General features: G+C 42.8%; 1 protein-coding gene across 1 annotated transcript in view; it reads left to right on the top strand.

Moving 5' to 3' along the window:
• MYO1E (myosin IE) overlaps positions 1-14,984 on the top strand; it is a 212,651-nt gene that overhangs the window by 159,673 nt on the left and 37,994 nt on the right. The window contains exons 17-19 of the mRNA XM_061157271.1: positions 807-913; positions 4,827-4,925; positions 12,037-12,181. Of these exons, the coding sequence (XP_061013254.1) occupies positions 807-913; positions 4,827-4,925; positions 12,037-12,181 (351 nt within the window). The remainder of the gene's footprint in view (positions 1-806; positions 914-4,826; positions 4,926-12,036; positions 12,182-14,984) is intronic.

Raw genomic sequence — 14,984 nt, 5'->3', positions numbered from 1 at the left:
GAGCAATTTTAGCTTTATTTATGTAGCTTTTTCTGCTTGAACCCAGTTCCATTGTGGGTACCCAATGTGCAGGTAGTGAGGAATGATTTTACATCGAGTATTTTAGTTTGTGAAGGAGTAAGTTTCCTGCTACACTGAAAGGGCTCCAAGTTAGCAAGTCTGTAAAAAGACATGCTGAGGAAGAAGGTGGATGAAATGGCATAACAAAGGTTTTTGAATTCTGAAATTTTTATGTGTCTCCCACCTTTTAATTGTGACTTTCCATCATTTTATTAAGATGATTCTTCATTGGTTGGATTGCCTGGAAAGAGTACAGGGGGTTCTAATGATTTATTCTTGCACATAATTTTGTGCACCACCTCTCCCTCCAAAGTTTATAAGAAAAATGTATTTTCAATAAATCCTTTTCTATAAAAAAAAAAAAGAAAGAAAAGTGTATTTTCAAAAGCCCTCAGTTGATATGAAATTAACTAAAGTTGTTAATAATTAGCATGCTTTCTTATTTCTCCTAAAAATTATGTGTCTGGATATACTGGGTTTGGGGGATTCTTTTTTGCTTTTATTTTATTAACTATACTAAAAAGGCCTCATTGTTGTCAAAAATTTAATTTCAAATGCACTTGTGAGTGTCAGATCACCATAACAGTCAGTAGAGCTTTGAGAAAATATAGTAGCCCTGAGTTAAATCTAATGAACAAACTGTCATGAGGATGGATTTCTGGCTGTACATTTGCACACAAGTCTCCTTGGAAAGCTGATTTAGAGCAAGTTCCATGTTTCTAAATGATGTTATTCTTCCTTTCCAGAAACAAGCCAATGACCTTGTGAGCACCCTGATGAAATGTACACCTCACTACATTCGCTGTATCAAACCCAATGAAACCAAGAAGCCCAAAGACTGGGAGGAAAGCAGGTATGGCAAAGGCACAGGTGGAGGTCGAGCTCAGCTCACATCAAGGGCAGCCTCAGCCTGTTTTCCAACTGCTCAAGTCAGGCCATCCGGCCTCTGCCCAAGGCAGGGGCAGTTTCAGTTGTCTTCAGATGTGTTTTATGTCTCTGTGTCTTGACTTCAGGAAGAAACCTATGTATATATCATTTTTCCCTCCTTGTTTTTTCCTGAAATGTTGGCAGTGCCCTTCAGTTCAGAATTAGCGATTTATAATGTTGATCTTGGCTAGTCTGGGGGCAAATGGAAAAAAGAAAGCAAACCCCAGCACAGCAGAGTCAGGATGGTTTTCAGATTAGTTTAGGCCCTGTGTAGACATTCTCAGTGCACTCGGCTCCTCGTCAGCACCCACAGGATGTGGCCTGGAATGCTGAGCTCAGGGTTGCAAGTGGGGTTCTGCAGAGCTGGTTAAAAACGATCTGTCGTTTAGTTGCTTATGTGGGCAGAGGGGCTGTAGGCTCTGTAATCCCCCAAGCATGGAGCTGATGAGCAGCGTGACTCTCGAGGAGGGAACCAGCCCAAGGGAGATGTGTGGCATGTAAACAGTGAGCCATATCCTCCCTGGCTTCTGAGGAGTCCTACATCACATTCCTCCTACACCTGCCATTTAGGGATGTGGCCTCTGCGGATACAAGGGGGATGATTGAGTAGGAAAATGTTGATAATGACTGGAGAATATAGTTTTTGTATCCAGCTGGGGAAATTCCTCCTGACCATAGGAACACAGGAAGCAAGGCTGAAGAGAGACCCTGTGAGTGACCTGGACTAGAGAGAGAAGTCCTATCACTGTCACCAGATGAGATGGACTTGAGTATACTGGTGTTCCTGTTCATACTAGAATTCATGCTGGAATGCCTATCTTTTTTTCTTTTTTCTTTTCTCTCTTGGAAAAAAAACATAGACTCTTCTAGGTATCAGCTGACTTAGTCAAGGTTAAACTCCAATAGGAAAACCAGGATGAAAATTCCTAGCTGCTCATCACTTCCCCCGAGGGACCTAGAGGGTTCATTTCCCATCTTCCCAGCAAGACCCTTTCCAACCCACAGCAGACAGACAATGCTTGGTCATTTCTAGGGAGGAAAAGGTAAATAGGAAGGAAAACACCCAGGTGCGAGCACTTGCTATCTGCAAATCTTTCTTTGTATTTTCACACTTTGTGGTGCAGCCTAAGACTGTTTTCTCACCTTAAGGTGCTGCTGGGATGTGGCAGCCTTCTGTTTGGTTATCTCACAATTTTCTGAACAATCTCATCAATAAATGTGGATTCCTAAAACATCTTTTTTATAGAATTACTCAAATTTTTCAATTTAAAATAATCTAAGACTCACAATATTATCTGTAGATGACATTCATGCTCTGATGGGAAATCCATTCCTCTTGGATCATCAGCTCACCTTTGGATACCTCTTGCCACCAGCTGGCACTGCAGCCCTTCTCTAAGTTGGTTTTACTCTATTCGGCTATAAGAATCATTCTTGGGACTCTTCTGTGTGATGGCTCTTCTGCTAGTTCAAGGCAGTTGCCGTGTTTCCCTGGGATCTTCTCTTCTGTGAACCCATCACTTAGCCACTCCAGCCATTCCTTTGAAGGAGCTGGATGTGGAATCCACCCTTGCCCCTTCTTGGTCATTCCTCTGGATATGCTTAAATTGCCCTCTGCTTTTCTGAACTGTGTCACACACTTTCTCCTTTGATGTCAAGAGGATAACAGATGGAAAATGTCTGGGGTTTTTTGCCTTCTGACACTAGTTCTCAAACTTGAGTATGCATCAGAATATCCTCTGGAAGGCTTATGACAGGGCCTCTGGGTCAGTGAGCCTGGGGTGGGGCCTGGCGGTGTGTATTCTTAACGAGCCCCTAAGTGATGTCAGTGATGATGGTCTGGGCTTCATATTTGGAGAGCAGCTGATCTAGAACTAAGTTCTAGCCTAGGATTTGGAAGAACTGCATCCTGTCCTGGTCTGTCACCAACTAGTTTGAGTGAAACACTTCATCTCCTGGGTCCTCAGTCTCTTCCTCTTTAAATAAGAGGGTCAGGCCAGAGAGGGACTTCTTCAGTCAGACAGAATGCACACCCCCAGATCTGTTCCCCTGTGTCTGTTATCCTGCCTCTGCCTGTCTCTTCGTTGCTCCTATACTCACTCACCCACACTTACATCTCATGCACATATACACCGAGTAGAAGGGTGGTGTCATCGGCAGCCTCAGAGTCTAGAAAGCAGAGCTATTGCTAAGAAGTGCTGTAGCCCTCCCTTCCCCCTACTTCAGACTCCCCAGCTTCCCTTCCCAGCAAACACAATCACGAATGAAAACATCTCACTCATCCTCAAATGCAGTACCTCCCTGGCACGCCCTCCCCTGCCCCTTGTATTCGGCTCTGCTGAAGGTCACTCTAATGCGAATATCTTGCAGTAGCTCCTGGTTGGAAGTTCCTCAGTCGTGATGCCACCTTCTCAAAATCCAAACTGAGTCATTGCAATATCAAAGACTGGAGAAATGAAGACAGTGGTACATTTTATTCAGTAAATTTTCATAGAATTTCTCCCAATGGTGTCCCCCTCGCCCACTTTTTTTTTTTTTTTTTTTAAATCACATCACTTATTTGAATTTCAGTGAGGAAGTTCCTAACATACACTCTTGGAAACTGGTGTTATAAAGACTAAGGTATTCCTTAGTTGAATGTTGATTTGTGTTTCCAGTAGGATGGCATCCTGGGATCTGCCCTCAGGGCTTGGTTCGGGCTTACTGTGACAGATGGTTTCACTCTGGGGCTTTCCTCGTGGTTCAGTGGTAAAGAATCTGCCTGCATTGCAGGAGACATGGGAAATGTGGGTTTGATCCTTGGGTCGGGAAGATCCCCTGGGGAGGAAATGGCAACCCAGTTATAGTTTCCTTGCCCAGAAAAGTCCCATGGACAGAGGAACCTTGTGGACTGTGATCTCTGGGGTCAAAAAGAGTCGGACTGAGCGCTCATGGTTTCACTTCATCTGTGAGCATGAAACGTCAGGGTCCGTGGAAGGGCAGTGTGCTTCATTGGCAGGGATCACACGGTCAATTGAAGTTCTCAGTGGACAGGATTACTCATTCCACAAGTTTATGGCGTGTAGTTTATTTTTTTTTTCCTGTTGGAAATGTGTCTTCATTTGGCTTTGGGCAAGCTGCCTGCCCTGGATTCTGAATTACTGCCCTGGTGGAGTTCTCTGGCCCTAACCTTGGGTTAATGACTGAGGACAGTCTTGAAAGAGGACTCCTTCTGAAAGGAGACAGCTTACACAGGAGAACAACAGGTATTGCAAGCCTGGCTGATGGAGGCTGTGATGGTGTGATGGTGCTGAGGAGTGATGGGGCTCCAGGAATATGTAAAAAACATGGAATTTTAAACATAACATAATATTAATACTTTGAACCGGTTGTCCGGTTGACAAAACTTTCCTAATGACAGAAGTTATAATGAATGGAGCAATGCTTTCACATGAAGCATGTTGTTTTCCATATGATTCATGAGGTAATGCATTCCCTGCCTCAAAATTTGGGGTATAGCCAGTATTTGTGAAAAAGACTTTAAATGAGCAGATATCTCTAATTGACGGCATCATGTGTAATTTCCTTAATGGAGAAAAGGTCGATGGTGAGTTTGAGATTTGGAGGATGGGAAAAAGGAAAGTTATTTTCCTGACTCAGGTTTCTACTGCTTTGGTTTACCAGATATGTGTGAATATTATAAACCTGAGGACCAGCTCAGACTCAGATTATTATAATTTATGATCTTTTTTTAGTATGCTTCCCTGGAGTGTGAAATTGGGAGTTTGTGGGTATAGTGGGTAGGGGAACAGGGTGAAAAGATTACCCAGTCCCATCCTGGCTCCCTCTCTCCTTTATAGGGTGAAGCATCAAGTGGAATACCTGGGCCTCAAAGAGAACATTCGAGTGAGGAGAGCTGGTTACGCCTATCGGCGTGTCTTCCAAAAGTTCCTGCAGAGGTAAGACTGGTGACTTGGGACTCTTTTATGTTTTAAGCAGGCTTATTGAGATATAATTCACATATCATACAATTCACACATTTGAAGTATACAGTTCAGTGGCTTTTAATAAATTCATAGAGTTGTACATCCACCACCACAGTTAATTTAGGAATATTTTCATCACCTCCAAAAGAAATCCCACTTTCCTAGTATTCCCCACCTCACCCATGGCCCTAAGCCGACACTTTTTTCTGTCCCTATAAATTTACCTATTTTGGGTATTGCTTATAAATAGAACCATATATGTCTTGTTTCTGGCTTCTTTCATGTCACAAAATGTTTGCAAGGGTCATTCTATAGCTTGTACCTGCACTTCATTCCTACTCATTGACAAATAATATTCCCTTGCGTCAGTGTTGTAACATGCCACATTTTATTTGTTCATCCATCAACTGATAGACATCACATTTGGCTATTATGAATAACAAATAATGTGTCTATCAGTGTTCACATACACATTTTTATGTAGGCATATGTTTTTATTTCTCTTCGGTACATACATAAAAATGGAATTGCCAGGTCAAATGGTAATTATGTTTAACCTTTTTGATGAACTGCTAGATGTTTTACAAAGTGGCTATACCATTTTACATCCTCACCAACAGTGTTTGAGGGTTCCAGTTTATGTGCATCCTTGCCAATATTTGTTTTTATCCGACTTTTTGGTTCTAGCCATCCTGGTGGGTATGAAGTAGTTTCTCACTGTGGTTTTGATTTGTACTTCCCTAATGGAAAATAATGTTGAGTATCTTTCCATGTGCTTATTAGCTATTAGAGAAATGTCTGTCCAGTCCTTTGATCACTTTTAAATTACTTGTCTTTTTAGTATTAAGTTATAACAATTATTTTTAGCATCATTTATTGTGCATAAATCATTTTAAAACATCATTTATTTTAAGTAAAATCGAGTATTTTGTCTGTTTAGACTGATACATCAATTCAGAAATTCATGGTAATTGTGACATGGGGAGGGACTGACATCTAACTGACTGAGCAAATTAATAGTGTGGAGACAATTTCACGAAAATATTTAATAAGCTTAAAGTATTTAACCTCAAATTTTTTGTCCAAACATAAACTGATTTTTATATTTCTATTAAAGTACATTTGGCAGGATCTGTGCTAAATTTTTCTTACTTTGTGTTGTCTTTAAAAAGGATAAAATTTAGTGTTCTTAAAATACTACATGATTCTAACTTCTCTAGTGACTCTAAATTAGTGGAGTTTCACTGATGTTCTACATTTATTTAATTTCCTTTATGAAAGAAGGAAGCCATATTTACTGGTTTAATCAGAAAATAATTATGTCTTCCTGGCATATGATACAGGAGCAAGATATAAGAACATTTTTTTAAATTCAGACTTTATGTAACAAAGAGGTTTAGGAAGGAGAAGAACTTAATTGCCATCTTTGAAATCCAGTGTTTCTGATAGAGTAGCTTTCCCTCTGAGGATGTTGTTTCTTCTGCCGGGAGATAAGGATGGCTGATCTACTGCTTATCAGTGTGGGTCATCATCTGTGGAAGGTCAGGAGAGGCTTGGCCAAAGGGTGGATCATTCCGTACAGTAAAACTTCATTGATTTTCGTCCCCACACATTCAAGATCGCTGATGATTTTGGAGGCTGATTAAACTAGGAATAAAATTCACCATCAGGGCTCTCTGAATTAAAAGGCCCACTACACCTCTAGCATAAGCACGGCAATATGAAAAGAAGTCTTTAGGAAGGTTAGAAAACAAATTTGGAGCGCTCTTGCATCACTGTAGCAGCATCCATTTGCTGACAGACAACTGGGATGTTAATTATGAAAGACTTTGCTCTTCTTTAAACAGATGGCCGGCACTAGCTTAGGACAGGATTTCTCAGCTTCAGCTATTGACATTTTGGTTTGGATGAGTCCTCGTGTGAGGCTGTCTTGGACATTGTAGGATGTTTAGCAACCTTCTTGGCTTCTACCTACTAGATGCCAATAGTACCAATCCCACCCTTATTTTCCCCCAGTTGTGACACCCAAAACTGTATCTGGACATTGCCCCATGTGGCCTGGTAAGACAAAGTCAATTGAGAGAACTGTGGCTTAGATTATCATTAAGGTTTTTCATAGAACTGCATTTCTTTGAAAATACCCTTTTTTAATTAAGAAGGAAGAAAGTTAAATCCAGAAAATAGTGAACAAGAAGTATTTCCTCCGACTTGCCTTAATTTCAAAAGGCTTGCCCTCAACAATTCCAAAATGTTTCTAGTTTTATTCTCCTTCAATATTTTTTCTATACTTAAAAACTTTTTCTTTTTTATTTAAAGTTCTTTTTTAAGATTAATTCATTTTTTGGCTGCCCTGGGTCTTTGTTGCTTTGCACAGGCTTTCTCTAGTTACAGAGAGTGGGGGCCACTCTTCATTGTGGTTCATGGGCTTCTCATAGCAGTTGTGTTTTTGCAGAACACAGAAGAATCCAGGTGTGTAGGCCTTGCTAGTTGTAACACACGGGCTCAGTAGTTGTGATTCACCAATTCTAGGGCACAGGCTCAGTAGTTGTGTTACATGGCCATAGTTGCTCCGCAACGTGTGGGATCTTCCCGGAACAGGGATTGAACCCGTGTCCCCTGCATTGGCAGGCAAATTCTTTACCACTGAGCCACCAGGGAAGCTCCTGTACTTAAAAACTCTTTATTCAATATTTTTAGATTCTCTCTAATTGGCATTGCTATTGAAAACGGATCAGATTTTTTTTTTTTTAATTTTACCTTAATTTTTTTTTTCTTTTGAGAAACCAATTCCTTCCTTCCATGTTATTTAAAAACAAACTGACAGACCTGACTTCCGTAAGCAGTACTGTGAACTCCGCCACTCTGTGGGGAGCAGGAAGTCCACACTCTTGGCCAAAGTGTCTGGGGTGCCCTGAGCAGGCTGTGTTATTTGTTTGCAGCAGCTCCTTAAATGAGCTGTGAAATGACCTGGTTCTAATATCCGGACCTCTCTCAAGTACCAGGCTAGCTGCGTGGCTGCACAACTGGTACTTTCCAGAGTCAGCGTTGAGAGCATATCTGTTATGCCCTTCGTGTCGAGGGCCTTTTTCGGAAATGGTTTTATCCTTAGATGCCTTCCTGCTTAGCTCTCCTGCTGTGGGCCTTTCCTTTTAGAAGAGACAGACGGGCCTCCCTGTCTTACACAAAGCAGACTCTTTTGATGTTGTCATATTTTTGTTTTTTGTTTTGATTTGAAAGTACTGGGAGGATAATACAAAGTTCAGAAAGAAAATTTGTTTTTCAATATAAAGTATGTGTTTAGCCTCCTACTCAAAAATGGCTACAAGGCCATATATCTGTCAGTGGGCAAGGAATATTTTTCCAGAGACAGTGCTGTTTTCCGTAAGGTGTATGAGTCTGGGATTGTAACAGGATTTGTCCAGGGTCTGTCAGTGACTTTCTCATCCTGTGATCCACTGTGAGTAATTGAATCAGTTTATACTTTTATTATCTCAAGCACGGAGTGTCTCGAGTGTCCTGCTGGCTCCCAGGACTTTTTAGTGTCCTTGGGGGTCAGACACATCCTTAAATCCAGTGCCAGAGCTGGAGGTCACAAGTTTGGGCTGGCTTTCCTCTGAGGAGGAACCATTGGATTGGTCATCTGGGCAATTACAAGAAGCCTTGCAGGACTTTCCTGGTGGTGCAGTGGTTAAGAATCTACATGCCAGTGCAGGGGGCACAAGTTCGATCCCTGGTTTAGGAAGATCCCATATGCCTCAGAGCAGCCAAATGTGTGGGCCACAGCTACTGAGCCCATGCTTTAGAGCCCCTGCGTCACAACTGCACAAGCCCGTTCACCCTAGAGCCTGTGTTCCCCAACTAGAGAAGCCACCGCAATGAGAAGCCTGCGCACCATACCTAGAGAGTAGCCCCTACTTGCTGCAACCAGAGAAAGCTTGTGAGCAGCAACAAAGACCTAGCACAACCAAAAATACATTAAAAAAAATTTTTTTAAAGGAGCCTTGCAGACTAGGGGCAAGGAAGGGAATTCTAGGCAGCAACAACAGCCAGTGCAAAGGCCTTGGGATAAAATATTGGTCTTAAACTGAAAACACTTGATGAAAGGAGTGTAAGTCATTATGCTCATCTCTGCAATTTTTTTTTTTTCTTCTCTGCAAAATTATCATAAGCATTAGGCAGCATCCCATTGCCTTATGAACCCATTCCCACCAGTATGTCCTGGAGAAACAGGAGTGAACTGGGTGTACTTACATAGTGAGAGAATATTGTACTAGAATTATGCTCTGGTCTCTCCAGTGAAGTACAAAAGAAAGTGAGGAGAATGCTGCCAGTCTTCCTAAAAGCAAAGGGAACCACCACAAGTGGTCCATGGTCAAAGGGACAGGCAATTCCCATGTCTTACTCAGACCCAAACTCTTATAGGTCTTGTCAGGAAAAAGGAGAAGAAAAAGTCTCTGGAAACCAAGTTCCTTTCTATTAAAAAAAGAGAGAGAGAAATACAGTATTATTTTAATAGGGGATTGATGTGAATTACAAAGAGGTACCTATTTGTAGTTGCACAATAAAAATACTTTGGTTTATTATTTTGATTGGATTAAATCAAGCCAAGCAAAATCTCACTCTTAGAAGAAACATGTCACCTTGGTCTGTTCTTTCCTTTTGCATCCATGCCCTGCATGAACTTTCTCCCTCCTCCCTTTAGATTTTGGATATATTACTACTTCTTCACCAGTGAGATCCCCCAGTAGCATCTCTGCTGTCAGTCATTTCTGTGAGGCTTAATTGGTGTAGCCGCCTTTATTATGCCACGTATGAAATGTACTCGTGCTAATATGTGGCTTCAGGTAGACATTTTCATTTTTAAGCTTTTTATCTCTAGTGAATAGGAGGATTTGCTTCTCGAGGAAATTTATATTATCAGGCAGAATGTGGATATTTAGGAGGAGCAGAGAGAGTCCCTAGAATCACCTTAGTCCCAACCAGCTGGCTCTAAGTGTGTGATGTGCCTGCTTGTGTCCTCTTAGAGAGTCCTGGATCCTGAAGGCAGAGCCACTCTCCTTGTCAAGGTTCCCTTCTCCCTTTGATGCCATTAGTGAGCCTACTCCTTGTAGCAGCTTCTGAGAACAGAGGAGGATGGGGGCTTCTTTAGAGGCCTGGGGCCCATTCATTGCTTGTCTTCTAGATATGCCTGCACATAGAACACACCCTCCAATTTCTCACCCATACTATCCTCTAATTTCCCCTCCCTCCCTCCTTCCTTCTCTCCCTTCCTTCCACCTCAAGTCTTTGGTACCTTTTGTATCTGACATTCTATAATAGGCTTCTCTCTCCCCTATGGGTTAGCCTCTTAATAATTGGGCTTCCCTCATAGCTCAGTGGGTAAAGAATCCGCCTGCAATGCGGGAGACCCTGGTTCGATTCCTGGGTCGGGAAGATCCGCTAGAGAAGGGAAAGGCTACCCACTCCAGTATTCTTGCCTGGAGAATTCCATGGACTGTATGGGGACCATGGGGTCGCAAAGAGTCAGATACAACTGAGCAACTTTCACTTTCACTTACATAATTATGATGTTTCTAACATAGACAAATGTAGTAGACTGTATCATCTGTAAAGGAAAGGTTTACACGTATACCAATCCATGTCTTGTATGTACTGCCATGATGAAAGAAACAGTCTGGGGTTCAAATCTCAGCTCTGACATCTGCTAGCTGAGTAGCCTTGGGTAGTTCTCTATTTTCCTCTCTTCCCTGTTTTGCAAAATGGGAAGACCAGCTGACAGAGGTTGCTATAGAAATAAAGAAATCTACTAAAAAAAAAAAAAAAGAAAGAAATCTACTGCACCAAGAAGGAGAAGGCAATGGCAGCCCACTCCAGTACTCTTGCCTGGAAAATCCCATGGACAGAGGAGCCTGGTAGGCTGCAGTCCATGGGTCTCGAAGAATCGGACACGACTAAGCAACTTCACTTTCACTTTTCACTTTCCTGCATTGGAGAAGGAAATGGCAACCCACTCCAGTGTTCTCACCTGGAGAATCCCAGGGACGGCGGAGCCTGGTCGACTGCCGTCTATGGGGTCACACAGAGTCAGACACGACTGAAGTGACTCAGCAGCAGCAACTGCACCAAGAACAACACCTGATGCAGAGAGCACGTTTTAGTTACAACAGGTGACTCTTTCCTGCCATGTTCCTGGCATTGTATCAGGTGCCAGATGTGCAGGGTGAGCCCCACAGATATGACACTCCCTCATGGAGCTCCTATCCCCATGGGGGTGACATAAATTACCTGAATAGGTACAGACATGACTATCGTTACAAACTGATATATACTCTGAAGGCAAAATATTTTCTATGAGAGAAAATAGCAAAGGGGACAGTTTTTGCATGGGTCATCCAAAAAGGTTTCTATGGGGGCGTCGTTGAAGGGGAGGACCCTCCCCGCTACACCCCCAACCCCTGGCTAGGAGCCAGCCCCTTGAGGGGTTTGGAGACCAGCACATCTGGCAGAGCGAATAGCGTGGGCGAAGGCTCTGAAGCGGGAAAGTGTGCAGGAAGAGAAGACCATCCTCCCAGGAGCGGAGTGAGCCAGAGGAGAGCAGAGGTGAGACTGGAGAGTAGCTGAGGACCAGTCACCGGGGCCTCCTGACTCAAGATGCAGAGAACTCCACAGATGAATGTTGATCCATCATAATCATAACAGCTGCTTATGGGGAGTTTCATAAAACTTTTCACGTTGACTGTTAAGTGCTCCCAAGAAATCAGGGGAACTCAGTGTTGAGAAAAGACCATTTGATTTTGCCAGAAGAGTGTCGTTGGTGACCTTCAGCGATGCTATTTTTAGACAGTGGTAGAAAGGAAAAGCAGATTTTCTTCAGGGCGTTAGCATGGAAACGGTTGGAGAAGGAAAGAGTAGGTGGCGGCTCTGAAATGGGCATACCAGACCCAGTGGGTTTTTGCAGTTGTCAAGGTCTATGCCTGAGTCTTGGAAGGGAGGTGAGGGGATGGCTAGGACTTCAGCAGCACTAGGTGCCTTTGGGGGGCGTCCAGGCCAAGCCTTATTCTTCTCTCCCTTGTTTTCCTCACAGGTATGCCATCCTGACCAAAGCCACCTGGCCCTCATGGAAGGGGGATGAGAAACAAGGCGTCCTGCACTTGCTGCAGTCCGTCAACATGGACAGTGACCAGTTCCAGCTAGGGAAGAGCAAAGTGTTCATCAAAGCCCCCGAATCTGTGAGTTTTCTCTGGGCCACGCCTCTCCCTGCGGCCCCCTCTCAGCCCCCTCCCCACCGTGTGCCTGGTTTCTTTGCTTCATCCCGTGGTTCGTGTCTTAAATGTCAGTTCCTCCAAGAAGGCTTTCCGCTGCTCCGAGTCTGTGTGTGGTTCATGCCCCGCACCCCAGCACCTTCAGAGTCCTCAGCTTGGATACAAAGATATCATCACAAGAGCTTTTCTTTTCATACTTATTGTCTCTCTCCCATTCTAGATGGTCAGTGCCTTGAGGTCAGGGTCTGTTTTGTGTGCCTTTGTGTACGCAGAGCTTCATGAGGAAAGTGGCTCAGAGGAGGTGCCCAATAATTATTTTTAGTGTGCAGTATTGTCTCAGCTAATAGGTACTTCTTTGCCCAGAGAGGAGGCTTGGGTTAACCTACATCCTCACCTGGGTGACACCCAACAAGTCATCTCACATAAAGGTGGAGCAGAGCCTGGGAGAGAGAATTCCCAGGACTATACCTTGAAGACTGTGAGGAAACCCAGAAAGGACTCTGAGGAGACCAATAGATAGAAGGAGAAATCTCCAATCTTAAAGGATACAGATATTTACCAGTAAGGAACTCAAAGCACATAGGTTTTACAATTTACAAACTTATCAGACCTCCACAGATTAATTTAGTGGAACCTCTTAATCTTTCCTGTGGAGCATGTGGTCACCCTGAGCTGAATGGTTGTTCACAGGAAGTTCCAAGTTTGAGCAGGAACCCAACACAGTCCCTCAGGCCTTCTACCCCATAGCTCTGGGGCTGTGGAATGAAGATAATTCCAGATTAAAAATGAAGACAATTTTTAAGCTGGAGAAACTGCTGGAACTAACCGGGGGTGGGTATCACCATTTCTTGAGGTTCCTGTAATAATCACAAGACTATTTTCAAGAGTCTATGAAGACAGACTTCCCTGGTGGTTCAGTCATTAGGGCTCTTTGCTTCCACTGCAATGGGGCACAGTTCTGATCCCTGGTTGGGGAACTAAGATCCTGCATGCCATGTGGTGTAGCCAAAAAAAAAAAAAAGAGTTGGTGGTGAATTTGGCGAAAGTAGTCACCATATCACCAAGAGAACCTGCAGTGTTGGTCATAATGGAAACCCTTGACTCTAGGCAAATTCTGGTCCTGCCATGCGTTTTCTCCACTAGAAGGGGCCCCATCACTGCTGTTCTGCCTGCCTCCCAGGATCAGCCTGAGACCAGAAATGCTAATGGTCGTAACTGAATGACTTTAAAGGCTGTTAAATAAGTAAGTGGCACACATCGATAGAACCCGTATGAAAAGTTTGTGGTAGCATTTTCCACTTTGAGTTATTTGGAGCTTCACAGCAATTTCATTTCCAAATATAAAATGAAAATGTTGTGTCATACACCATTAAGCAACCCACAGAACAGTTCCTGTTCTTTCTAAAACAGGATGGAGTGATTTATCGGTACAATGGAGAACTCTTCTGTTTTATACCCGCTCCTCTGTTTTTACTTTTTCGACTTGCTGAATTTTCACAGAAACAGCCTCAATGTTTTTCATGCTTTTTTTTTTTTCCTGATTCAGTTGAGCTTTGAGATTTTACTTTCAAATCAAGATTTATTTTTGGTTTTTCTTTTCCGTGTTTTCCTCCCAGTTGCTTTTTTACCTTCACTTGACTCTTCCTCTCCCCCATTTTTTCTCACACACACACATCATTACTACTCTCTCCCCTCCCCGCATTACTCATCCATCCATATCTAGCCCTGACATTGCAAACACTTTTACAAAAATTGTTTTTTAGGGACTTCCCTGGCAGTCCATTGGTTAAGACCCCACACTTCCACTGCGGGGGGCATGGGTTCCATCCCTGGTTGGGGAACTAAGATCCTACATGCCACAAGAAAGGCATGGCCAAAAAAAAAGGTTTTTAAAAATCTACCCTGTGATTTTGCTTGAACTTTTATACTAAATGTGCTGAATTTACAAAATAACCCATTTGCTTTAAGAACCCACATTAGACATCAGGCATCAGAGAGTTTGGTTTGGTTTTGTTACATGTGTCCATGCTTTTTGCTTTTCTCTCTTCTTCTCCCTCCCTCTCTCTTTCTTCTTGAACCTCCTTGATTTCTAACCCCTATGGCTTTTGGAAAGAACCTAAAAACCAGCTCATCTTTGAACTAGTCTATAGGAATTTGGGAATTGGTTGATTCTTCATCCTTTCTGAGTCACAAGTATATTTTCTATGACGCTTTCAAAATAGTTCTGGGAAAGAAGAAAATAAGACTTACTCAGAAACCCAACACAGAAGATAAGAAAACACCAATGGATAATCTTCCAGGCAACTGCTGGGCTCAGATTTTTAAACATTCTGTCCAGTTGTTGAAAAAAATCTTTTGTTCTCGAAATATGCACCTTTGTTTATTGTACATGGCACTGACGGCTGCGGAATGAAGTGCCCCTCTCTTGATATGTTGAGTTTGAGGTGGAGCTGTGAGAAGGAGAAGTTGAATGTCAGGAGGAGAGATCACTGGCTCCAGGGTACAAACCCAGATAAACCAAGACAACAAATCAAGCCCAGCTGTCTTCAAACCAAATTTGCTTGTTTAGTTCTGGAATGTTTTTACAATGACATCCATCATCATTACTTTGGGTTTTTATTGGTCTGTTTTTTTATTCCTAGAGAGTCATGTAAACTACTTCCTAGGTGAATAAGAGTTTCCCACCATTTTATGAGTTGATTAGATGCAGATTCTATGTCCAAGTGAGGAGGAGCCTGGCAGAACCTGAAAGACCTCGGTTCACTTTCCA

This window comes from Dama dama, chromosome 12, assembly GCF_033118175.1.
Source record: "Dama dama isolate Ldn47 chromosome 12, ASM3311817v1, whole genome shotgun sequence".
Classification (NCBI taxonomy): domain Eukaryota; kingdom Metazoa; phylum Chordata; class Mammalia; order Artiodactyla; family Cervidae; genus Dama; species Dama dama.
Note: the sequence above shows the minus strand (reverse complement) of the source record. Positions and strands in the feature narration are given on the sequence as shown.